General features: G+C 39.0%; 1 protein-coding gene across 2 annotated transcripts in view; it reads right to left on the reverse strand.

The window, feature by feature from the left end:
* The window catches only part of LOC310945286 (talin-2), a 97,765-nt gene that overhangs the window by 44,042 nt on the left and 25,986 nt on the right, over positions 1-27,737 (reverse strand). For both annotated transcript variants that reach the window (XM_083911330.1, XM_083911331.1), the window contains exons 2-10: positions 26,785-26,832; positions 7,481-7,652; positions 6,508-6,605; positions 5,257-5,386; positions 4,738-4,890; positions 2,998-3,140; positions 2,736-2,863; positions 2,369-2,432; positions 2,173-2,277 (exon numbers count right to left, since the gene is read on the reverse strand). In XM_083911330.1, the coding sequence (XP_083767456.1) occupies positions 2,173-2,277; positions 2,369-2,432; positions 2,736-2,863; positions 2,998-3,140; positions 4,738-4,890; positions 5,257-5,386; positions 6,508-6,605; positions 7,481-7,616 (957 nt within the window). In that variant the 5' untranslated portion in view covers positions 7,617-7,652; positions 26,785-26,832. The remainder of the gene's footprint in view (positions 1-2,172; positions 2,278-2,368; positions 2,433-2,735; positions 2,864-2,997; positions 3,141-4,737; positions 4,891-5,256; positions 5,387-6,507; positions 6,606-7,480; positions 7,653-26,784; positions 26,833-27,737) is intronic.

A 27,737-nucleotide genomic window follows, 5' to 3' on the forward strand; every position in this document is an offset into this window, starting at 1 on the left:
GCATACAGTATTATCTCTAGAATTTATCCGTCTTATGTATGCAGAACACAGGTTCCTCGTCATTGGACCACGTTGTATAAATAAAAGTAGAATGAATAAACCAACAAGACAGCAACCCCTCTGATGCACACAAACTATTTCAAAAATGCCAATTTTATTCCCTCGAGCAAATGATTAATTTTCATATGCCCCCGGCCTGCTGAGGGTATTACTTGAATAAAAGGCATTTAAAGAAAAGCACAGATTAACAGTCCAAGCAACAGAATTTAAATACACAGGCCTAGCAGCTTGAAACTCTAATTTTTGCCATCACATCGATCTGCCAAAAGGGGTAATCATGTGTCTAACCAGGCCAAAAAACAAAACCTTTCCCAGTTAGTAATTAAAGTGTTATGTCTTAATCATGTCTTTATCTGTCTGCCAACAACTCTCAACCTCCCTCTGTATTCACAAAACACCTCATGTCATACTCCAGTCACTCTGAGAACAGCTCCCTGAGAGTTTTTTTTTTCAGGAACTGTCGGTGAGCAGATGGACAGATCGTGATGGGCTGTGACATGAGGGCAAAGAGGTGAGTTGTGTAAAAGTTCTGGAGGGACTGTAAACCCTCTGGGGCCTCCAGGGGGTTACGGGTTAGGGACTATAGGGCTGCATTTTTCCAGGGTTATTTTTAAGATGTTTCTGCTCCACTGGATTACACTTGAGCATAACGGAAACGACAAAGGTGAGCAGATAAGATGTCAAACTGACCCAGGGGAACTCAGATACAAGGCCGAGTCCATGGTGTGGACTCCCAGGTCTGTGGAATGTGTGAGCTTCGACAAATGACGATTTGATGGGGGGAGCTCCTACCTAATAGAGAGTTGTATTTTTTAATGCTTCATCTCCCTTATCCTCTGGTGCTGAAAGCTACTGATGGAAAGCCAGGAACTGTCTGGCAGAGAGTCAGTAACAGCACCATAAGTTAACCCCCCCCAAAAAAGCAACTGAAATGATCTCATCTTCTACGAGAGCTTATTGCTGATGTCAGAACAGGCGACAACTGGAAAGCAATTTATCAATGCAGACAGGGAGGTTTCCAACGGATTCATGCAGAACAAACTCTTGGTGACAAATTAAGTGAGGGGAAAAAAGAAATCTGCAAATTGCTTGTTTCAGCAGGCACTTCGCTGGCAGGTGGTCATGTGTTCCAGTCTCCCTTATTCACTCAACTTAGTGGCACACTCGGCTGCACAGGCAACATTTGGTTACCTTCCTGGCACACCTTGAACTCCCTGCAGACGGGGTACTGCCAATGTGTAAACTTTTGTCTGATGTGTGTTTCTGTTTGCCTTTAATGAAAATAATTGCAATACATTTAAGGTCCTACATTGTAAAAAGTTAGATTTGTATGTCTTTTTATAATGAAGCAGGTTGAGGTGTTATATAAATACTGTCAAGTATCAAAAAGTCCTGCTAAAGTGCCGTTACAGTCGTTTCTCGGCTGCAATGACAGCGCAGATGCACAAGACCCGGAAACACTGACCAATCAAAACAGACTAGGCTTTTTCTGGAGGGGGTCTTAAGATCTCATCCAATTTCTTCGCGGGAGTCATCCCAAAGGGATCAATAAAGAGAAGCCTAAGTCTGAGAAGTCTAAGAGACAGGCACTAAAATGGAGCGTTTTCAGACAGAGGGTGAATACACATATATATAGACACAGTATGAGAAAAAATATTGTGATTTTGGAAAAAATATAAGTATGAACCTGAAAATGAAGGTGAAAAAAACCCTTATCAAACAACATAATGTTAAAAGGAAAAAATATATCTATTTTGTAATGACCTAAAAATGCCCTGTTCGTGGGTGTTGAGTCACGCATTTTCCCTCTTGGTTTGGGTGACATGAGAAGCTTTGAAAGTTCATGTGGACAATTTCCCTACCTGCTGGGTACTGCCCGAGACCTCTTTATCCAGTTAACACCAAGCCCAAAGAACATATTTCACACTCAGGAGATAAAAGGCTCTGACTACATTTCTTCCAAATCTGCTTATAATTCAATTTTTAAAAACGGGAGGAAAGAACTTCAGGCTAGATTTTTCACTTTTTTGGAGGATAGATAATCTTTCCAGTGAATAGAATGGCACACACTTTTTTTAAGTCACAAAAACAAATTGATGCATTACGACTTACTTTAACCAGGAAGAAGGAGACGCCATATGTCCGCAGAGACCGGGCCAATTTGACATATTTCACTTTTGCTTCGATCTCTGTCATTTCCCCACAGTTTTTGTGTTCCTGCAGGTTGAATTATACATGTATTCAGCATCTGAACAATTGGCGCTCAATTGTGAAATGAGTTTTCCACAAAAGGACAATGTGACCACACCTGGAATACTTTCTTCTCAGCTCCTCTCTGCTTGATGTATTCTTTGGGTAAAAACTCCTTCAGGCTAGAAAAGAAATGAACCACAGACAAAGCTGAAATTCATACAAAAAGGGAAAAGCTTTTCAGCTTAAGCCTTAAAACTCTAAACAAAGATACATTTCAAACACTACCAAAAACTGGATTTATGACATGAATACAAAAGTGTCCAATGGTACTTTCATGAAAGGTTGAACTCTTTTACTTTTAGACAGCATTGTTGACAGCCAATGAGTCCTTAAACCTAATATCTGGAAAACAATCTGGTGTAAAAAAAAAAAAAATTCTTTATTATTCAATGTTTATATATTTCTTTGGGATAAACACTTACTCTAAGAATCCAGGTTTGTGTTTATGCTCTATGTGAGGTCCAAACTGGATCTGGGCCTGAATGCCTCCGAACTCGCAGGCCTTGTCGAATGATACGGGGTGAGAACCATTTAGGATGTCATCTCGAGCCTGACAGACAAATAAAAGCTTCATTAGTTGGATAAAGGTAAAAAACTGAAGTTGTCCTAATCAAGATAATTAAAAAAGGTTTGATTTGTAGTTCTATTCTCCTCTGGTTGTAAATGTTTGAGTGACTGTCAGACCTGCACATAAAGCAGATTGAGCTGGACAGGGTCTCGGGAGTCCACGTTCTGGTCGGAGTAGAAGAACTTGCGTCTCAGCAGAAGGGTCTCATTCTCGTCCACCCCCTGCTCTCTAAACGTTCTGCTGTGGTCCAGCCAGTTCACTGACAACGCAAAGCACAGCACAGGGATCAGGTTTTTTTTTTTTTTTTTTATAAACAATAATCAAATCTGTATGTTACAGTGAAAGGAAAGGAAATTAAAGCCAATGAGTGATAACAGAAAACCTTGAGGGTTTGAGTGTAAGTAATACACGGGGTGTAAGATCTGTTGGTTTTAAAAGGTATGGTTCAGATCTTTTGAAGTGAGGTTGTGTACTTAACCGCAGTCATTGTATTACCTACAGTATCCCACAAAGAAGCGAAGCAATGTACTGTTGTAGACAGGGACAGCAGCTAAGCATATTTTAGCCACATAAAAAAAAGCACCACTGTAAAATCTGTTGAAGTCTACACTACAATTAGAATATTTTGACTGCTTTACCTTGCCAGACAGCTCAGATCAGATCAGACAGCATCTCATCGAAGCCACCAGACAGGTTGGTTTGTGTTATTGTGTGGCTTTGGTCTTTTAAGCTGGTAAGGAACTAACAAAACTTACAAAGTAACTAACCAATCGAAGCAACAGAAGACCAGCAACTCCCATGTTCTATGAGGTAAAATGATTGTTTTTGTCAAAGGAGTCTGGGGGCTTTGAAGAGATCAACACAACGACTTCAGATCCCTACCTTAAGGCACCATTTGACTGAAAGATAAAGCGGTGAAAAGTAAGCTCATACTTAAACTGATGATGATATTTTTACAGTGGCTAGAATACATTTTGCTGCTGCCCATATGTCCCTGTCTACAGCATTGCTTTGGGTCCATGTCGGGATTCCTTTCTGCTTCTCCAAACTGGGGTCATGCCGACTGCCATCTACTGTAGGTAACACAATGACTATGATAAGAACCTCATACAACCTCACTTCAAAAATCTAAAATATCACTTTAGGGATCATCTTAGCCAGATTACATGACTATCAAGCCCTTATTTTTTACTAAAGGGTTGACCTCCATCTCTCCCTGCTTGCCTTTGCCTTTGACGGCCAGCTCCATGAAGAGTCAAAGGGGTTCCAAAACTTTACAATGAATTATGTAATGTTATGTGAGAAAGTGTAGGCTTTTCTAAGCTGTATCTTATGAGTCATACTACGCTCCAGTGGCTCCAGTCAGGATCTACTGGTATCTGTAGGTTGACCAAAGGAAACATTTTATCTCAACCTTTGATGTCAAAAAACGGCAAGTTAAAGTGCAACTTGCAGGTCAATTTTTTGGACTAAATTTAAATTTAACCTTTTTCTAAAATGCCCATTTGAAAAGTTAATGCAGGATTATATTTGGTTTACAAAAAATATGGGCAGAAAACGGAGGTGAAAGTGGCCGTTTTGAGCAGCGCTTCTAAAATCCTCTTTTTTTCAACATCACACGTCAAATGCGTCATATTACAGAGGAGAAGGGAGTCGTCCTCCAGTGGGAGATATCACAAGAAGCTGTTAAAATGAGCTATTAAATGGCCACAGTATGATAAATTAATTAATTAATTAAAGCACCAATACACTTTTAAGAGGGAAAAATCAATGACCCATTATCACAAATATTTTAGCAGAAATAATGGCCGCCATCGACAACACTGGCGGGTCAAGTGTAATTCTGCTGAACTCACAGTCGTCGTCTGTGTGTAGTTTGGCTTTCAGCTTCTCCATTTTTCTCTCGTCTCGCAGCAGCGTCCTGTCTTTCTTCAGCGTACCCATCCCATCCTCCTTCTTCTCCTCCACCGTCTCCTGGATCAGAGAGTATTCCTCGTAGTTGGTGATGCCTGGAATCAAATAGATAAAAAAAAAAAAAAAAGATCCATGAAATCCCCCAGAGTCAGGTTGGACACATGTTTAATTTAACAGGGTTATTTCCTGAATACATGTTAAGTATCTCTGTGGTTTATAGTCACATTTGTACGCATTTAAAAAAAAACTATTGTACAGCAACAAAAACAATTAAAAATGTCAATTTAGTGCACTCACATTCTGTTTAATTCCTGATGATAGAATGATTGGTGTGCACTTTGCAACACTGAATTAAATGCCTTTAAATACCTAATAGAGAGCAAGTAACAGTTTCAAAAATGTGAAACCTATTCTTCAAAAGCATGGAGAAAAGGACTAGTAAACGAAAAAAAAAAATGTACCTATTCTACTGCAAATAGTCACAAGCAGCTCTCCCACTGTCTTGGAGTCGTCCACCATGATGGTTTTAACGGCCCCATCCAACATTTTGATTTTCTGGGGCTTCTGCTTCTTCTTGTATTCAAGGATGTCCTGCTCACAGACAAAGATTTATAGAGAAGAGAGCAGAGGACAAAGAGTCAAAAAGAGGAGACAGGAATGCAGGAATGAGAGAGAGAGAGAGAGAGAGAGAGAGAGAGAGAGAGAGAGAGAGAGAGAGAGAGAGAGAGAGAGAGAGACTGAGAGAGCACCTGCTGAGAAACTGATCAAATACATCCAGGTTGCATGGAGAGAGGGAAGAATATAGGCCAGAAAACCTTATTTAATGGCTGCCTATCACAGTCCGCTGCTCCCTACCAATCACAACAATGAAGAGAGATTTGGTTCAGAATAATTGGTCACAGTCATGCCTTCTACCTGGGTTGCCTTTGGTGGATTTAAATGGGAGAAACCATTTAAAGCAGCAAAACCAAACCCACAGCTGTACCGAGAAGCAGCACTACACGACCAACGAGAGTTGCTCGGGCATTTGGCAGCAGAGATCAGAGACTGGCAAAGGATCTACATCGCAGTTCTTTAAAGTCACTTTTAAAAAGCTTCCTTTCATGTGCTCATTTTTTTTTCTTGATACTCAATTTGATCCTGTGCTTTTATTCTCTCATTCTTTCTTCTTTTTTTACGGCTGTGTCATAACACTGTCTTTGTTCCCAGTTGTTGCTGAAGGATTCATGAAGACTTTTTAAATGAATTAAATTGTTTATATTTCTCCATCATAAAGAACCTTTTCAATTATTTATTTATTAAAGATCACCACATTAGGGTTGAACATCTTGCGAGGAGTTTGGAGGTTACTAAAGAATCAGAATCAACACACTAAATAACACTACATTTATAAAAATGTACACAAAGAATGTAGCAATTACAACTATATATGAGGAAGAGATTAAAAGTTATAAATATAAAATAAAACATGCATATGTTTAGGTGATTGTGTTAATGTGACACCAAACAAAACAACTGCTGTAATAAATGAGCTGCATTAAACGCAAATTTGTTTAGGATATAAAGAGCGTATGTGTGTGTGTGTGTGTGTGTGTGTGTGTGTGTGTGTGTGTGTGTGTGTGTGTGTGTGTGTGTGTGTGTGTGTGTGTGTGTGTGTGTGTGTGTGTGTGTGTGTGTGTGTTGGGTTGAACAGATTGATATACAGTATTTACCCCATTGCGGAGCATGTAGTAGTCCAGTGTCCTTCCAGACTCCAGCCAGATGCCTTTTCTGGGGTCCTCATCAGACAAAAACAGGCCGTAGTCTGACGCTGGAGCAGTGAGAAGACACATCAGGATTTTAGAGACCTTTCCTTACGATGGGATCAGCACATTACTTCCATAATGATTGCAAGCTGACATGCGTGTGGTTTCTCAGCTAAGTCATATCAACAAGTGTACCACTAATGATCATGTAGTCTAGGGATGCACAGATTTATCGGTCGGACATGAGTATCAGCTGATGTTCACCGGCCTATCGATAAATAAGATGACATTCACTAATGGCAGTGGCCAAGTTTTACTGCTGCGTTGCAGTGGCTAAATGTTGTATTAAAAGGGAAGCAGTTTTTTTTAAGAATCACATGATTGGATTTGTGCTCATTCAAAGATAGCGTAATGAGGAGCTGAATGACTTTAAAATAGTTCAGTTATTAATTTCTGGAAAGAAGATTTCTTTGTTTGTGGAATAAATAAGCAAAAAAACAAAAAACTAAATAGCAATATCGGCCCAGATTTTCCCAATAGGTGCATCCCTTACGTAGTCTGACCCCAGCATTAGTTTATTAGACAATATCGCATAGCTGAGCAAATGAAAGATGTTATTATGCTTACTGTTTTACTGTTCTTAAATCCTTAGTATAATGTTTTGTTTATTGAATCCTATGTTAAGTAAATGTACACTAGTTTGTGAGCCTCCGAACATCAATCACTGATCGGAGAAATATTAATCTGCAAAATCAGATTCAACTACAGTTGGATACAGCCATTAAGTGTTACTGGTTAAGTACACAGTTATGTGAATGATACCACCAAACAGTTTGATTGTTAGCTGTGAAAACTTTGAAAACCTCCTCTTGCATTATTTATTTGCATATCCATTTCTTTTACAATTTACAGCCTATCCAGGTCTTCTCATCATTCTCACCTTGTCCTGTCTGGGCCTCAGGGACCCTCTCTCTGATTATCCTACAGGCATCATAGACAGCTGTGGAGGGCTCAAACTGCATGGTCTTCACAACATTGCACTGGCGAACGCAGATTTTCAGCGACAGCACCACCATCTTGGCAGGCGGTGTGGGCGGGGGCTGCAGCTGCACCTGCACAAAACGAGGACAACAGAGAGGGGAAAGGAAAAAGCAGCGGTTGAGGTTGAGTTTATTGTGTGGCACAAGTCCAGGAGGTTCCAAAACTTGAGCACAGTGATGAAACTCAATTGCAGTGAGGTCAGATGTTGGAGAAGAAGAATTAATTTTCTGTTGTTATAGACAGGACACATACATATTACACTCTGGCTGATAGAAATTTCTTTTGCAAATGGGATAATTGAGATTTTTCGGATTTGAATATACTAAAAACCACATTAATCCACTGCGGCATCACTGCTATGCTTGATTAAAGATCTTTTATTTTCCCCATTAGAAAAGGGACAAACTAAAGCTGTTTTTTGTCTACCACATCTTCTTGAAGTCGGGCATGCTTTACAACAGACACACACAGACACACACACACACACACTTGAGAAAAAAAATTCTTTCCACGGCACTGTCATAAAAAATGAAATTTTATGAATGTGAAAAAAAATGCTGATTTGTGCACAGTGAGGCCATTGTTATGCTCCATAAAACAAAAAGAGCCGACAACAAATGTATCACTTTTTGAGCACGGCCCATCTGGTCCCTTCTGGGGCCAAAGAAAAGACTCTTTCTGAGACTTTGAAAAGGTCAAATAAAGCAACAAAGCTTCCCACAAAAACTGGAACTGGAGAGATAACTCTTCACAATCTTTTTCATATGAGACAGGTGAAACAAACCACCACCAATTGCACTGCAAAATGTGACACAAAATTGACAAAAACATCAACAAGAGTCTGTGTATGTGAAAAGGATGATGTGTGCTCAGAGGCCGCAAAGCAATTTCCAGTTATCTTCCAAAGTTAAATTCACTGGCCCTACGCTGTTATCCTGCTTCGTATTCTCTGACCACATATAAAGTCACCCGAAAAGATATCCTGAAAACACTGTGATGAAAAGAAATACACTAAATGTTGATCCGTCAGCCAGCACCCTCATCTGCTTATGCAATGTCTACTGTACATCTCACTACATTAAATACTATATTTTCATTTGACAATGTATGAAACAACAATGTTAAAACAATGAGACGATGTGAAAGGGGTCGCTTGTAGTGATGAACCGGAAATTATCACCTGATCCGCATCGTGACGGCAGGGCAAACACAGTTAGCGATTAGCTTGTGAACACAGTATTAGCATTTAGCGGCAGAGATCAAAAACAGATCTAAAAGAGAGTTAATATTGGACGTACATTCACCAGAGGGCCAGAAAGTAGCACACCTCACACTTCATAATAATGATACTCTGATGTGTAAATACTGTACGCAACTTTATTTACCACTCCCTTAATTGTGCAGCATTTACGCCTTAATACAATTTATATGGTTGAGTTATATAAAAAAATATCCCCTGTACAGTTGTCACGAACAGGGTAATTAGCTATAGGGACCAAAACTGTCTTTTGTACCAAGCTGTAAACATGTTTATTTTACGCTGTACAGTTGGGCGTTTTAACATGGGGCTCTATGGGGATTGACTCTCTTTTGAAGCCGGCCACTCAAGGAACTGCAGTTTTGTGGCACTTCAGCCCAAAAGGTTGCCGCTTGTTGCAAACAAGTTTACCACATCAACTTTAAAAAGTGATGATATGTCACTGTTATTTTCACACAACTTGTTTCCGCTGCCTCCAAATCAGTTATTGCACGTTTTAATAAGGATAAAAAAATATGAATAGACGTGCCTGTGGTTCAGGAAGAAGAAAGCTGTGACCTCCCTAACAGAGCACCTCCTGTCTGGGATTAATAGGAACACAAGGCCCCTGTGTGCCAGGAGGTCAAAGGTGAGGGGTCGGTCCGGGCAACGGCTGAAGTACACAAACAGCCCCTCAACTGCTCCGCTTGCTTCTGACCCTGACTCAGACGTTTAGAATCTGCTTCCTATGTGAGATGTGTTCGCATACAGGAGTGAAGGTGTTTATCCGGCACAACGCTGACATCCTCTATTGTTCATATCCTGAAGCTAACTGTGCTAATAGTACAACTAGATATTATCTAAAGGATGTACAATAACTTGAGAGTAAGGCATTCATCTCTGCAATTAAAAATTATTATGTATTATAATATTAAGAAATAATCATAATAAAAAACATTTAAGGCAGCCTTCCAAAGATGTCGATGTAGCAGATCATTAAAGCAAATTCTCAGAATGAAATATTTCGGAAGGGGCTTAATAACTTCCTTCATTGGTGCACTTAAGTAGTAGTAGCCTTGTCTCAGTTATTGCTTTGGGCTCGGTTTCAAATCAGTCAAGCACTTCAACAAACCTCTTGTTGACAGCAGTTTGATCAAAGCAAAATACTTTCTTACAATCACTCACACTGCCAGAGCCTGAGTTTTTGAAGTGCGGTTGTATGAGTTATTTATCCATTGTCAGTGCACAACCTGTAGTAGATGACGGTCGGCATGCCTCCAGTTTGGAGGAGCAGACAGGAGTCACGGCATGAAAGCTAAGCTATGTACGGTGTCATTGTGCAGGGATAGACCAGCAAATCCTGTGTACTGCCAGGTAAAATTACTTTTTTTTTTGTTAATGGGAGTCTGGCTTTGACAAGACCATAGATAATGACTTACGTTACCCCCTGTGCAAACGTACACAGGGCTGTCTGATAGGTAAATCAGTGAAAATATTCTAATTACAGCATACACTTCAATTAATATTGATTTTTTTTTTTTTTTTTTTTTTTTTAGGTGGCTGAAATGTGTTGCTGCTACCCCCTATCTACAGGGGATGAGCTTCTGTGCTTGTTCTCCTCCCTGTTTCTCCAAACTAGGGGTGTGCCAAGCGCTATCTATTATACGAAGACTATGGATAAGTACCTAATACAACCTCACTTCAATGAATGAAGGCAACAACAGTGACTTTGTGGAAATCGCTGACTTGGCTGAGAGTGATTTAAAAGTATATATACGAATTTTTGAAATACTACAAATAAGAGTCACAGTTTGTTTGTTTATGTTTTTCCCTTTTTCTGTTTTTTTTTTCCCTTTGGTGGTGTTATTTGTTCACCTCCGAAAAACAGAAATAATGTGATATTCCACTTTTATACTGTAATCGCTGCAGCATCAGCCTCTACAAGTCTGAAGAATGAGCAGACAAGTGGCAGGAAACAGTAAAGAGATAAGAGGAAGAAATGAGGAAAGAACACGATAAACTAATAATATGATGGAACCACCACCCAGCTGTATAAACTATAGAGAAAGCTTATTCATGGCTGTGTAGCTAAACACAGAAAGCACTTTCGTACTTTGTCATTATACCACATCATGGTTCGATATCTTTTACTTTACTGTAATCCACCGCACCCTGGGGTGCCTTTTCATTTCCCTGTAATTGTATTTGTAATGAGAAACCAGCAGATCTACAAATGCAGCCTATTCAATCAATATCAATTGATGTGACTCCAGCATCTGCATGTACACATCAGTTTCTTTCAAGCACATTTTGTCACCCATTCAGAAACTTTTGTATTAGATAATATAGAGTACAATGTATGGCATACAGAGGAGTAAAAATGCCAACGTGTCCTGGTCGTTAGTCGTGTCCTATATAGACATTAGCTTATTTTTCATGCTTTGGATTTGGTAGTTTGATGACTTGTACTTCAAAATCAACCATGATATCGAAATGTCATTTTTTTTGCATTTTTACCATCATGTTTGGGGCAGCAGTAACTCAGCCCATAGTGGACTTAGCTGGGAACCGTAGGTTTGAGTCCCTGTATGGACCAAGTAAGGAGTGTGGACTGGTGGCTGGAGAGGTGCCAGTTCATCTCCTTGGCACTGTTGAGCTGACGTTGAGTACCAAACCCCCATGCATGTGTGTGTACTTCAGGTCTGTGTGTGTAAGATGAATAATAACAATAAAAATAACAGAGTGAATTATTATTATTATTATATTTTACCTCATTTTTGTATACTCCTGTGTGGATTAAATATTTGACAAATAAAAGTACTGAGTATTTTCTCATTTTAGTGCATAAGTTTCCCGTGAAAATATATAGACTAAAAAAATAAATGTTTCCAGCACTGTACACTGACTATGTTTACATGGATGCACAAAAATGATCAGATTAAGACAATAGTTTGATCTATCTACACTGTGGAATGTGAAACTCGCAGAATTCTTGAGTTGAACAGTAAAGCTGAATGAATGAAGAATCTCCGGCTGTTAGAAAACGCTTAAACCAACGTTCCAAATAGACCTTTATACATTATTCTCATTACTTTATTCCGCCACTTTTGCACAGAGAGCCCTGTCCTGAGCTGTATCCACTATTGTATTCTGACGTAAGGTCAAAAACAAAATCTTGATATTCCCTCAAAATGCTTATCAGATTTTTGGGGAGACATTTGAGTATGCGCTTGGTTTTTTTCAATTTAGACGATAAGACGTAACTGTGCATCAGAATATCTTAATACATGATTCCATCACAATATGATTCCATTAAAAGAAGATCATTCATCAAACAGAATTATTGCCCGGCCCTAACTGAGGTAGGCCTGAACAAATTGGCCATGAGCCCCAGCTGAGGAACCCACAGGCCTCTTTCAAACCAACCACATTAGTTTAAAACATCCAGCTAAATAAATATTTGTCCTGTGTTGCTACACAGAAGTAATTGGCAAAAACTGGCAAAGCAAAGCCTAAAATTCATAATTTCGTAAGTATACAAACATTACTTAATCAGCGCACACAAAACTATTTTCAGTCTTGGCATGCAAATGAGTAGTATCACACACCATGGTTTATTTATCCTTCCTTAAACCATGTGGAGCCCTGATTTGAATCCTCTTTGAGTGATTTCTTTTACGGCACACAAACAACACATTTACAATAAGGACTGATTTGTTTCATCAACACACGACCGTAAACATCATTCAACATGTTTAACATCAAACTTTTAAATACAAGTCATGCCTCACAAAACAAATTATGTGCAGTGTTGGGAGCATCACCTCAATAAAGCCAATAATAATAGATCTCAAGGGCATATCTTATCATGGGGGGAATGTTGAATGGAAAAATATTTTAATCAAATAACTCAATATATTATAAAAAAAAATGGCTCCATTATCCAATCCTGGAATTTTATATGGGCTAAACAGCCGACTGTATTCAGGTCAATAATAAGTTAGAGGGTCAATAATAAGTTAGACGGTCTAAGATAAATACCAAAGATATGCATATACTGTATTTATTTATTTGTGAAGGATTCTTTATAGTCAATGAAGAAAAACATGAATGTCTGTTGAATGTCATGGCAATTCATCCAATGGTTGCTGAGTCTGGACCGAAGTGGTGCCATTTTAGCCATTCCACTTGCCAAAAACATGTCTGAAGGGCTCTCTCAAACTCAAATCTTAGCATGGAGAAAATACTGAATGAAAAGCCGGTCTTAAATCCAGTAATGCAGTATATAATAATGGCTCCATTAACCTATCCTGGATTTGACATTTTCTGTGCTCAAACAGCCTATTCAGGTCATTTAAGAGTAGTATGTTGATAAAATTACAGATGCAGAAGCACAAGAAGTTTTAGCAGTAGACTTCACGATTGCACGCTGTGAGGAACAGATAAACCAAGCAGAAATACATGAGAGGTATTTCTACATGAGATGAAGAAGAGCTGTGTTTTCAGAGATGACTACAGCATTGTTTATCTACAGCAACCTGCTCCAACACTCTTGTCTCCATCTCTCTCCATGTTGGTAAATCCATCTGAATGCGAGCCCATCTGTTTGCCTTCATGCTTTATTTACCCGCCTGCTGTATCTGACTGAACAGCCCATACACCTGCTGCACCGCGGTGCCATCGGCCTTCATCTTTTATAGGTCAATTTTACTCGCCTACCTTTTCAGCTTGCTCCTCAATGCAAAAGAGAGGAGTTGCCATACCCTCATAATGTAAGTGCCTTTTGCAGTCATAAGAAATCATGCAATTTTACATCCAACATTTTTTAAAAGTAAACCCTGTGAGCCTCAAACACTGAACCACCACTGCATGGAAAAATAACAGACACAGACAATGAACACAAAAATCCATAATTACTAACACGCTGTACCATCCCACACTGTAATGCATAAGCACAAAGCGCCTCTACCCCTCCTGACTTTAAACCCAACCGCACTAGTTACACCTACACGTCTTTGATCTACTGCAGGCTCACATAACAAAAAAATATTCAACAGTACCACTCTGTTGTAAGCTACATTTTTTCATGGGGTTGACACCGACAGCAGAAGCTCATTCAGGGCTAATTAAATCACAGTGGATCGACCTTTTGTTGGATAATTCAAAGGGATTTACAAGAATATATGATTGTGCATGGTGACCAGCCCTAATACAGCATGTACAGTATATAAATCCATGATGTTCAACATTTAGATTACATGAAAGCTTAGCCATATCCAATATAGAAAAATATCTCAATGGCTATTGGGTGAGGGTTTCAGAGGATAAATCCCACTGACTTTGGAGATCCCAAAACCTTCCCTTTAGCACCACCATGAGGTTGACGCTTTCGTTTTTTTAACGGAATATCTCAGAAACTATGGGGTGGGTTATGATGAATATTGTGAACACATTCACAGTTACCAGAGGATCAATTGTAATAACTTTGATCCCAAAATAGCTATAGCGACAAAAACTGATGTTTTTTTGGTGACTATCATTTAGCTCAAAGCACCACTTTGTCTGAGTACAGAGCCACTAGCATAGCTGGAGACTCTTAGTCATGTGTTTGTCAATCTACTATTTTCATATCAAAATTTACCTTCACGTGTTTCTGAAAAGGCAAAAAACCTTGATGAAGAGCCCAAAACCGGTTGCAGTTCAGCCAGGTAAAGTCAGCACCTAGTTTCCTCTACAGTAAAGAGAAAGGATAGCGATCAAAGAGTCTGCTGCCTTCAAGCAGAGCCCCGGAGGTGCTTTTTAGCCTTGTATCGTATTGATCCAAGAACAAAGGCACACACTGAAGAAATGCATCTACCTGCTACCAAATACTTTGTGGCTGTGAGGTCACTAGGAAAGTTGATACTGTTCTTGTACTTCTCAACAACAGAGTGGCTTGGAGCAGAAGTGAAGGCGCCCTGCATGTGTCATTTTGGAGGAGGGCAGACAAACAGGATGAGGCTGAGGCTGCAGACCCATTCTACTGGAACTGGGAAACGCACTTTTCTAGAGAGGAAGTGTTAACAAATTTCAAACTATGTGAGCTGCTGGTATAGTTTGTGTTAAGCATTGTAGTATTCGACTTTAACTAACTAAGAGACTGGGGCTTTGACATAGATGCCACGAATACAGTCATCACACCAGAAGGACGACACAGGCATGAAGAACACTAAATATTGAGAGGAATGTAGGCAACATTTTGCCACCGCCAATTCAATTATTTCATTCAATCATTGGGTGAAAACAGCCAGCCCAAGAGTGATATAGGCTTATGAGATAAAAAAAAAAAAAGAAAGAAAATGAGACCTAGCACTGGAACCTGTAGCTATTGTTTAATAGATCAATGAGGTAGAGCAGTGCCTGCTGGGAATGTCAAGGCCCTATTACAGTAACATGGCCTCTAATCCAATAATAGAACAGCCCACAAGTGAAACAGGCCAATCCTAGAAGAGTTCTGGATCAGGGAACGTATTCAATATTTGGCCAGAGCATGTTGTTAACCTAGTTTCTACCCCGGGGCCAAACTGGGCGAACACATGCGTGTTAATTAGTCCATCTCCGGTTTACCACTGATTAGAATTACTGTGTTAAAAGTGCATTTTATTTGTCTGCTACAACACAGATCTGATCTGTAAATTAGTTCCTCTGTGTTATCCTTTGGGAAAAAAAATATGACACCGAAAAGAGAGAGATTTATAGTTTATCTTCTTTGTGATAGAAGTAGTACTTTTATACTAAATATACATTAAACACATTAACATTATTTGACTATAAAAAGGATGACCATTTGAATGCAGCTGGATTTTCATTTAGCAGCTTGTTGCCTCCAGAGAGGCATTTTGTAATATACAGTTAGAAGCATATTGTTCCCGAATCCCTACATAAAGCAATGTCACTGGGCGCTGCAATGGAAAACAGCATAGCACAATACAAACTTATCATATGACAGTGGCTTTCACACTCCACATGGCCTCAGGAGATGCGGCTGCTGGAAAGTCAATCGTGTTGTTTTCAAGATAAATCTGATGTAGAAATCTAAAATATATGATGAAGCAGACGCCAAGATGGAACGTTTAAATTAGACATGTCTGCTGCTGAAACTATAACAAGCTTAACAAGAAATGATTCCTGGCTAACAAGTGCACGGGGGGCTAATTTCCCCCTGGACAATGTTACATATTATGAACCATCTTTATATATGCACCGTCTGCAAGAGGAAAATAATCAGGCTGTGTAATGCACCACTTTCTCAGGCTTCAACATTGCAATATTGATTGGGTCAAGTTGAGTTATTCTGAAGGGACTCTGGTGTGACCGGGTCCTATTACACAAAGTGAACTAATGTATACAGAGCTAACGACATCTGTTAGATACTTGAGACACGTTGAGTTAACTGTACTGTTTTGACCACTTTCTGTACAAACCAGGGTTGTTTATCTATAGTGGAGATCAAAATTAGAAAGCCAAGTATTAATACTTGCTTTATTCTGATTCTTGTTTTGGGTTTTTTTTTGTTCAGAATTTGATTGAATATCTGCTGTGGCTATACCACTGCTGTACTAGCATGCTTTTTAAATAAACAAGGCACTTGAACAGTGAGCAAAATAATTATTACATTTAAATATATATATATATATTATCCAACCTTTATTTGTATCTTAAGTTGTCATAATGGACGATGTACACATTGATCATTTATACTCTACAGGAATAATTCAAGATTCAAGATTCAAGAAGCTTTATTTATCCCGAGGGAAATTATTTTGCAACAGTTTCAATACAAAGGTGGGAAAGGATCAGAGTGACAATAAGCTAACATAAATCAAATCAAAATAAAGCCAACATAAAATAAATCAAACAATAACTTAATGTGACAGAGTGCAACAGACATTGTGGTTAAACGTAGGTATATACAATATACAACAATTCGCACCGTGCAGTTTAGCAGCAAATTGAAATAAGATAAGTACAAACTAAATAAGTGAGTGATAATGAGCGATAAGTGATAACAGTGTTAAAAATGTAGCAGCATTTCTTACAGAACTAAGTTACAGTAAAGTACAGTAAAGTGTAGCAGTATTTCTTACTAAAGTAAGTGACAGTACAACTAAATAAAGTGATGTAGTGATGATATAAAGTGACAAAGGTGACATATAAACAGGGCATTCTAACATTTACAGCTCACATTTAGACGGTTAAATCTATTCCTCATATTTTAGTTTTTCTGTTGATATTTATGTAAAAGCCTCCACAGTCCAAACACTTCAAATACTAAGTATTACTCTTATTAGAGCCTCATGCAAAGAGATGCAGCTTGCTGACCTCTTCTATTGGTACTCATCTCTACTGACCATTTAAGTTTAACTTGTATAAGTGTCTTCACAGCTGTACAGACACCCCCCAAGACACACAGAATCAGCTATAAAACTGTTTTTCTGGAGCAAGCCAATCTTTTCTTTTAAATTATGTCAGCAGCAAATAAACCAGAATATTTTTTATTACCACTGTCGTCATTTCCATGCAAACACAATGTAAACAACACATTAGAGTCTCTCTCTCTCTCTGACTAACAGGCAGATATGGAACTGATCTAAAGCATACAGTCTTAGTCACACACGAGTGAGCCGGCACAGTTCAGTATGAGGTCATCATCATCCAGCAGGCTGAATGGGGCGGCGGTTGCCAGGAGGTTAATAGGGTACACTGGGTAAATATCACTCTGCCTGATATTTAGGCTGATTAAATGTTGCAAGTATTTTAGATCTACCAATTCAATTACATCAATTACGAAGAAGGTCCACAGGAATGAATGTGGAAGTACATGCATGCAATGATGAGGTTTTAAGTAAACTTGTGAAGTAATATTTATGATTGATGTTGATTTCCTCTGTTAGTATCAAAGCATGCCAATCATTAGAGAGTAATCCACGTGTTTCAGCCTTTTTCATCCAGCAAGAAAAGTTTTAATAAATGCTTGTGTGTGAGTGAGGGAGGGGCAGGGTCAAGAATTTTTTTTTTTAGACAGAGTGGGGGAGTATAAATTAAAAAATGAGAAAAAGAAATTAAAGTTCCTGATGAATACAAACAACATTCTTTTACTTCTTTTTTTTCCGGCTGCTTCAGAAATGTTGAGACAAATTGAACTAATAGGTTCACCTTCATGCCAAAAGGAGGGTTACAACTATTTAGAGCTAAAAACTCCAGTTTAATGGCTCTTCACCATGGGACAAGTCAATTCTGACAAACATATACGCAAATGCACGGGTAAACACACCTCTTCACACCCCTCACTTTAAAAAGGAAGCTACATGTGGGAAATAAAGACTGTTGTAGTGTAATTATCCACCTGGTTGGTGGTGGAGTCAGGTGACAGACTTAATACAGAAAATACTGCCTGTGTGTTTTTGCATGTGCACATTTGCATGCATGTGAGAGAGAGAGAGAGAGAGAGAGAGAGAGAGAGAGAGAGAGAGAGAGAGAGAGAGAGAGAGAGAGAGAGAGAGAGAGAGAGAGAGAGAGAGAGAGAGAGAGAGAGAGAGAGAGAGAGAGAGAGAGAGAGAGAGAGAGAGAGAGAGAGAGAGAGAGAGAGAGAGAGAGAGAGAGAGAGTGAGCTTGGCAAACATCTCAGGGAGGCAGGTGATACCTCTCTGTCGGCAGCAGCACCGACGAAGGTGTCGAGTTTCATGCAGAGGAGAGACAAACAGTTGGCCAACGCTCCCACAAATCTTACATAGAGCTTGTCGGCAATGCCTCACTCAGCAAATGCAGTATACGGTCGCATGTAACGTTGTAATTTATTGTTATTACCTTGTTGTTGTTTTTTATGAGGCCATAACAAATGAGGGTTATTTTCTTTCCCCTTTCCTGTCTCCTTGTTTTCTAAAGTGTCTCCAAGCTGAAAGTAAACCATGAGAGGGATGGACCTGGGAGCAATTCCGCCTCTTCACCAGAACTAGAGGAGGGAATCGATTTGAAATCTGAAGCCATGAAGACAAGGGTGGCTGTATGAGACTAGAAGGCTGTGATTAATCCTGAATTAAAACCCAAACTCACTTGAGTTAAAACCCTCATTCACTCCCAAATTTTAGTTTAACCTTTAAAAAATTAGCTTTTGCTTTCCAGTTAGAGTATAGTTCCAGCCTTTAACATTACTCTGACTACTCTTTTGCCACTTGAGGATGTGTTCAAATACAGGTTGCCATGGTTACAGATACTGGTAGTGGCCTGACTAATATCTACTGTTTTATAAGGCATGGACATATTTGTTGCTTGATATATTTGTAGGTTAAAGCTATAGCTGTATTATGTATTTTTTATAGCCAAAGATTTAAAAAAGGTCAAATTATTGAGTGTTAGCCGGGGAAATGTGTTCTAAGCTGTATCAAGGACATTTATGTTTGGATTTGTAGCTCCAGAAAGCAGAGTGATTCCAGCGTAATTGGACCTTTTTGGCATGAATACACATCAAAAAAGCCATCGAGACAAGTTTTTTGGGTGATAAACTATTAACAGAGAAATCTGTTACTAGTTAAAGCCAGACATGGTTAACAATGCATCCAAAACGGCTTTTGTAACCACTATTATTGCTTAAATTGCACCAAACCTCTGCAGCAGCATGACAAGAGTCCTTACACATAAATTAAGCAGCTGGCTCTGTTCATATTGACAGGCAGACCAAAATCGATTGCACTGGAGTTCAGTTCTATTGAAGTTCAATAGACCTTTTCAAAGATAAACATAAACGTTCTAAATGTGTCCTAGTTTATTTACTGTTGCAGTGTATGTGAATGACATCAGCTGACAGGAAGTTAGTCCATTAAAAAGGTCCACAGAACTGAACTCAGTAATTTACTTGTTTGGGCTAAACAGAGCCTTCTGCTAAGGCTTGTAGCCTTGTAAAACAGTCCTTTGTAATAAGCTACAGCTTCGCTAAATACATTATTGGTGCTTCATTTATATGTAGGGACTGTTATCATGCTAGGTTTGGTGCCATTTTAGGCAATATTAGTGGTTAAAAAAGCTGTTTTAGATGCGTTTGGCGCTCTGTCCTGAGCTAATCAGTGTCAGTCAGTGTTAGGGTCTCTCCGGGATTTCTCTGTTAATAGATGATCACCCAAAAAACTTGTCTCGATGGGTAATCTGATGTATATTCATGCCGAAAACGAACATGGGGTCCAATTACGCCGGACATACACTTCGGGATCAGAAGTACACACTACAAGAGACCAACACGTGTGAGGTGGCTCTGAAGTACAGTATCAGTTACTTTTTGTCCCGCCAACTGTGATCAACAATATCACCATGATCCATTTCCCTTGTTTTAGACTTGTAGTCCCATGATGAAGGAAACATAATACCCCCACTATAAAGACACCACAACCGCATCACAATAAGAAGGAGCTCTTCATGAAGCGTCACCAATATACACCGGTATCTAACAGAGTGACACAGACTCTCCAAGTGCAAACCTGAAATCAGCTCCAAGAGGTTAATCAACACACAACCCGCTCCTGTCACAACAGGACACAAAGCCAGTGAGCATGAAGACCACCATGACAAAGACTGTTTTTAAAGATGACTGGTAAACTCACAGGCCAGCACCCACTCATCTCCTTGCACTCACTGCTTTTTGAACTCTTCTTAGGAAAGCTGAGTTGCATTTCTGTGTCACTGATTGATGTTAGAGTCGCAAAATTTGACACAGACCACCCTGGTGGTTTTATTTTGCATACAAATATGACTCGCTGCACGTTTGTGTCAGCACTTCCCAGCATCAGGATCTATAGAGACAGGGAGAGATGAGGCATGTTTATGTGTGCATTTCCATTTTATCTTCTTTTTTTTAAAAAAGAAGTTATAAATCATTTGGCTCTAAACAGAAAAACATGAAACATGGAAGTATCTATAATATGGAATGATAAAACAACTTTGGTAACAAAATATTTAATCCTAGCCTATATCCTATAAAGCAGTCTCAATAACTGAAAGTGTGTCTATGGAAAGTACATTTACTCATGCAGCGTATTTAAACATAACTTTGAGGTACTTGTACTTTACTTTGACACTTAGTATTTACATTTTACTTTATATGGGAACAGCACTATATGTCAGAGGGAGATATTGCATTTTGTACTCCACTTAATTTATTTGACAGCATGAGTTACTTTGCAACAAGAAACAACATTTTACATGCAAAGCATGTGTTAGCTTAAATACAATATGACACACTGCTATATAACAATACCTGGTGACATTATGCATAAAGAGTACATTTACAGTTGATACCTTAAAGCGGGACTATGGACCTTTTTTAGAGAAGAAATAACACAATATTCCTCTTCCTTTTTGGGCATTTGTACCCAGGTCACATAAACACCCCTAAACCCTGGGCAAAACACAAATCACACAGATGGGGAATCAATAAAATCTGCCATTTAGTAAAGCCCCATGTAGTCTCCGTGCTTTGGTGGGCATTTAACAATTATTCAGGGAATTGTCGTACTTGTGGGACTTTCTGGTGTAGTTAAAGGCTATCGCCACATTGCGTAAACCACCTTAAGTTTGTCCCTTATGCAAAATATTTCCCTAAGGTTCATTTAGGAGTGTTGCAGGAAGCCTCAAAGTTATCTCCATGCCAATTGCCGAAGGCTTTCATGGAAGTTAATGTTAAAATACAGCACATGCGCTTCAGTGAACATTGTTACACATCCGTCACAGCTTTGCTTAAATGTATTATTGTCAGTCTTAGCTAGGGTTGGGCAATAGGATGAATATTTCGCCAATTGGCTGGGTACTGTACATTGCAAATTGTTGTTTTGGAGCAATTTGTCAATTTATTTTGCTAATTTAATTGTCTGCCTCCAAAAAACAAGTGAGAGCCGCTTCTTAGCGAGAAGAGGAGATAGCTGAGGAAAACGGCGCAAATTAAAGATTTATTTGGACCAAACCTAGGGTTGGTGAGTTTTATCCTGTTTCTGTCAAGTTTGAATTAAGTGTGTTTTACAGATCAGTAAAAGAGACATCTCCCACAACTGACTGTAAAAGCCTCAAAGCAATCAAACACTTACATGACCACTGGCGTGGCATTGCTGCTCCTCTAGTTTAGAGTTCAAGGTCCGTTGAAAGTTTTGTGGAGATTTTGAAAATGGACTGATGGTCAAATCTACACTCTATAACAAGTTGCACATAGTTGCTCATGGTGTCCAGTGGGTTTTTCCTGTCCCGGAAAATGCATCTTGGTATCTCTCCTCCTTATCAATCCCCATAAATTCAGCCAATTTCTTATGTTGTACAAATCATTTGAGTGTTAAGAGATTGGTATGGTAAAAGTGATTGTTGAAGACCTTCAAGCATAGCATAGGGGAATACTTAGGCAGCTAAGGGCAACACTGAGAGAGATTTTTCCCTTACAACATACTGAGGAGCTCTTTATGGTGATTTTATGCAACTCATTTTTAAGCCATCCTTTTAGATGAACCAGGGACAATTCTGGCTGTCAGACCAAGATTTAGTCTGAGTCGTTTCCTCAATAACAATTCCACTGCCTCCTACAGTATAAAGAGATATTTGAATACTGTATGGATAAATCATATTTGCCATAAAAATCTATTAGAAGCAGAGAGATAGGCTAGATGGTGAGGACCGTAGCCATTAGTGGGAATCGGTGCGTGCTGTTACATTGAAATATTGGCATTGTTGCAGGTATAATGAGTATGAAACATGATCATATGACTGCAGGACAAAAGGAAAAAGGTAATTGACTGTGGGTCGATCAATATCAGGCCAATATTGATTTTGTTTTTGTTGGAGAGTATCACAAAAAAAATCAGCCCCCTTATTGCAAAAACTGTCAGGGCTTTTTTATTGAAAACACACACATAAACATAGGCATCTCTTAAGTGCAGGGGGAAAAAATTCAAAGGGAAGACCAATGAAAGCTGCCTAGATTTGAATGCCAGGGAGGCCAATGGGTTTCTGGACACTGAGGTCTGTTCTGTTTGGCAGGGATGCAACTAAGATTACACAACCATTTCAATGAGACGGCCACCCTGCCTGGAAAAACAGGTGAATCACCGCAACGGTGCCAGCCAGCTGCTGTGGTGATTGCCTCCGTTGATGGCCTCGGCCATCCCCCATCCCCAAGGCATGAGCAACGTTTACTAGTAAGATGACTGTCTGTCGGTAGAAGGAAAGAATGCGTGGAAGAGTCAGAGAGTAAGATGTGGTCAAGAGGCAGTCATGCTCCAGACTTGTAAAAGGCACCGAGACGATGGAATGAATAAATGGTAAGTTGACGACGAATGATTCGTCACATGGCAGTTACTCATTTTCTAATGATTAATTGGGATAGCTCTGTATAATAATAAACTGATACTTGAACCAAAATCTTGAAAATCACATACTTTCTATAAGCTTGAAAGAAAATAAATAATTCAAGGTTCTGCACCTTTTCCAAGGTCAAATTTAAGCACTTTCGAGTTCCATTTTCATGGTTTTAGAGCACCTCACTGCTGAAGTAAATGACATATCGAATTCTATTATTTCACTTTATCAGAGATAAATTTAGATTTTAGAGATGGTATTATACATCTACATTATACACTATCAACAACTCAATGTGTGTCTCGTAACACCAGAAGGATAAGAAATTAAATTTCTACTCTTTAGTTATTTGTTGTGAAAGAAATGCAGATACACTTTCAAGCATTTTCAAGAACTTTATCCAAAATCTAAGCACTTTTCAAAGCTTGAAAACACAACATTAAGATTCAAGTATTTTCAAGGATTTTAAGCACCCGTACGAACCCTGATAAATGGTGCCAAGCAAGCCAGAAGGGTTTGCGACAAACCTGTAAATTGTGAGTGTGACATCATGTCCGTGTTTACCAAGTACAGTACATGATGCTGCTGTGTTCTCAATAATTCAACACCTGGTCATAGTAAGATGTGACCTCTGCCTTTCCAGTCACAAGAGTGAATAAAGTCTGTGTCAACCACAACTACACGTTTAAAAATCTATACACATGATTCCTCATGAATCAAGCCACAGTCCATCACACTGCAGCCAAGGATATTTAACGTCTGCTTTTACCAATAACAGCTAAGACTACATACGAAATATTCAAAATGTAGATGTGTAATTATCTGTTACACTGATCGTTATCCTCTTGCAGCCCTCTGAGTTTGGTTGCAGTCCCAGTCCTCGAAGAATTACTGCAGAGTTGATCCTGGCTGGGGCCCACTGGCCCAGCTCCAGAGGAATACACTCTGTCTAAACTCTGTCTAACGTCTAAACATGAGATCGGTCAGGCTGTGTATGGACCTCTTTAGCAATCTTCAGCACAGACATTTCTCTCTTTGGAGAAAACATGGCAGAGCGGCTGCACTTAGGAGGTCTATACAATTAATTGATCAAGTTGGCAAGAAAGTGGCTGACAGTACACCACCCAGAAAAAAAACATCCATTAGAACAACCACTCAAGGCTATGCCATGTGGAAAAGTTGGGTTGTTTAAAATGTAATAAACCTTCTTACATAGTAATTATACTAACTAGAGACACAAACATATGCCAGTTCTAATTAAATGTTTTATTCCTCCTGGCTGAGGGAATAAACCTTAAATTATGTCTGCAACAGTAAAAAAAAAAAAAAAAAAAAAGATCTATTAGTGTTAATAAATAAGAAAATTAGGTCTGCAGCTTCCCAATCAATAGCAGAGCTCTTAGTCATTTATAAATGTCGAAAAACAAAATGAGGCGCTACAGCATGTGGAACTGTAATTTACTTCCTTCCAAAATGGGTAAATCATAGAAAGCTGATTTATTTCCCAGACAGACTGCTTCCTTGCCCATCTACTGCAGCAAATGTCCTAAATAATAAAACGTAAAGCAGACATTAAAAAAAAATCCCAAAGCATACTATAAAGAGCATTTATTGATGGACAAGAGCAAAACAGTTATCCAGGATAGTCAAAGTATGAACTATTGAAAAGTGTACAGAAGACATATATTTCAACAAATAGGCTTTGCCTAAGAATGCTTTTAAAGCCAAGAAGGACAGTTATGTAGCACATCCAGACAACAGAAACTATACTGTGAATAGTTTATGGTTGACCAATCAACTGTGAGCAAACAGAGTGGACAGGAGATGAAGTAGTGAAATAGTTGAATACAGCCATGACAGATACAGGGACAGTATGTACAAGACAGACCTCCACTGTGCTTTAATGGAAAGGTTAACATTAAGATAACAAACACTGAAGTACTCAGAAACTTAAACTGTATTCTACCACATTAAACTGAGAGCACAACACACTTATAATATGTATTTTTTTTTAAATACAAATGGTATAAATAGGAAAAGCTTAGAGCAGTAGAGGTTGTTCTTAGAGATGCACAATGCTAAACACTGACTAACAGAAACATATCTTCAAAATTATAATATTTTACCTATAGTCTTATATATCAACATAAGAGCTAATTAGTCTCTTGGAAAAAAGAAAATGCACAGCAACTGTAAACCTAATTTGTGAGGTGGAGCATTGTTACACCAAGAGGCCGGGCACCAGATGCTGCCAGTTACTTTAACTGCCCACAGCTTATTGAGTCAGCTTGAAAATTTGCATTATTGTATACGGTCATGGAGCGATGCAGATGTGCAGGCAAACACATTTCGTTTTTTTGTTTTAAGTTCTCGTCTTCCATTAATGATCTAAAAGCAATTAGCAACGTCTTTTGTGTCCAAAGAAGAGATCACATGATTATCAATACAGTGTACCTGACAAAGCGACTTTATACCAAGTCTGTCTGGCTTATATACCCTCAGCCTTTCACTAAACACAAACAGCTCCTAGGACTGACAGGATACCTTATACTTAGAGGTGAAGTACAAGCTGTATGTCGCAGGTCCAACACTGCTTTCACGTGTGCGATTGTGTAAGTGAAGACAGTGAATCATAAAAGACTAAAAAAGGAAACAAACATCAAACTATACGTGGGAGAAAATACAGAGAAGTTGTAGCTGCTGCTGCAATTACAGTAAGAGCAGCAAAAAAAGATTCCAGGCTTCGAGTCTTTTACAGTATGCTTCCATATGGTCCTTATCCTGATAAGTCTTGCAGAGACAAAAATGCAGCAGAGGACAATCACATGGAAATGGAAGTCACCAAAAGCCTTCAGTATAGCAGGTTACCAGCCTAACTTAATTTTTTTGGTTAAATGCCTGATCTAAAGGTCAAACCTATAAGGTGTGTGTTTAACACAGACCTTATATTTTAAGAGAATTTCCTGTAACCAGGGTGATGCACACTTTTGGGTTGGTCTACTAAAATGCGTCACCACTGCAGCACTATATACGGCTGTTAAGTTGTGACGTTACGCCGTTTTAAAAATATGATTTCCAGGCCCAAGCCGGTCCAAGCCTCATATTTTTACAATGCCGCATTGTTGTGTTTCAGCACGTCGTTTGAACAAATCTAAATAAAACACAACTATGTAATTGTCATTTTGCTATTTTCCTATCAATGAGAAGGCATCTCACTAAAGATAGAAGTGATCAGAATTGTTCACAGGTTCATCCGTTGTTGTCGGTTTCGTTCGACGTAGCATTTGGACCAGAAAATCGTATTTTGAAAGGGTGTTGCGTCAAACTTAACAGCGCCATAGCGTCACTAAATTAGCAGTTGTTGATAAACGGTAGGATTTAATTTGCCCCAAGTGTGCGTCTGGTACATCATAACATTCAAAGTGCAATGTCGCTATTACAATTATTGAAATATGTCATTTCACAGTTAATGCAATCTCATGAAAAGCCAATCAGCTGTTTCATATTTCTCTTTCAGGCATAAATGGTGCTGCACACCATGTGTAGTGCTGAGAACACACATACATACTGTATATGTCACAGCTTCCCCCATTTGAGCTTCTTACCTTATTGCTTAGGAAAAATCCGCCTTGGATGTCTGCTGATCTTCACAGCTGAAATGACAAATGGTGGACATGTGTAAGACAAATGTACAGAACATATATATTTAGGTTTACATATAAAACTAATTTTAATCTTTCCTTGAAATGGATCCCACATAGTGCTCCTGTGCTGTAGCACAAAATGCTTGGCGCTATATTTTTAGATATTTGTTTGGTCTAAGTAGACTAAAATATAGGATGATTACATTGTTAGATAAATAATTTACCATAGAAAATGAAACATTTCTAACTTATTTCTAATCTAATAATCATTGTCGTTGAACTTAAATCAGGTGTCCTTCTTGGCGTAGAGCAAGGCAAATATCTACACAGAGATTTACTAGAAAGACATTTGCACAGCACTGTCACCAAGGTCGCTCAGAGCATTTCTTTTTTAGTTGATCCTATCGGCCACATTCAGCTCGCTCATTCTCAAATCTTTTGCTTATTGTGACCCATTGCACTCCAGGTATGGCAGCTTTCAAAAAGACCCTGCTGTGCTGTAAAAAGACTTGAACTGGCCCCAGCCACACAATGATGTAACAACCACAGAGCAGCATGAACAAATAAACAGCTGTCAGCACTTTAAATGATATCCAACTGGTATTGTTCATCAGGGAGCGATAAGATTAGAGTGTTTTGGTTTAAGATTTTTCACTTTACAGCAATTCTGGATACTTGGCACCAGGCATTAAATGTGGTGCTGCTGCTGGTTGATTCGCATTATCAGACAAAATGGAAACAACTGTTTGTTGTAATAATCAGTCCTCCCTGACCACAACACTGAGGACAATGCACTTGCAAACCTGGATCAGCCAAGTAGGCTGCATGATAGCAGCTGCAGCAAAATTAACTGTTTTCCTAGATGAGCCTCTTTGAAGCTTACAGATAAATCAGTTCAGCATTACGGGGCATTT

This window comes from Echiichthys vipera (genome assembly GCF_963691815.1).
Source record: "Echiichthys vipera genome assembly, chromosome: 1".
Lineage (NCBI taxonomy): Eukaryota > Metazoa > Chordata > Actinopteri > Perciformes > Trachinidae > Echiichthys > Echiichthys vipera.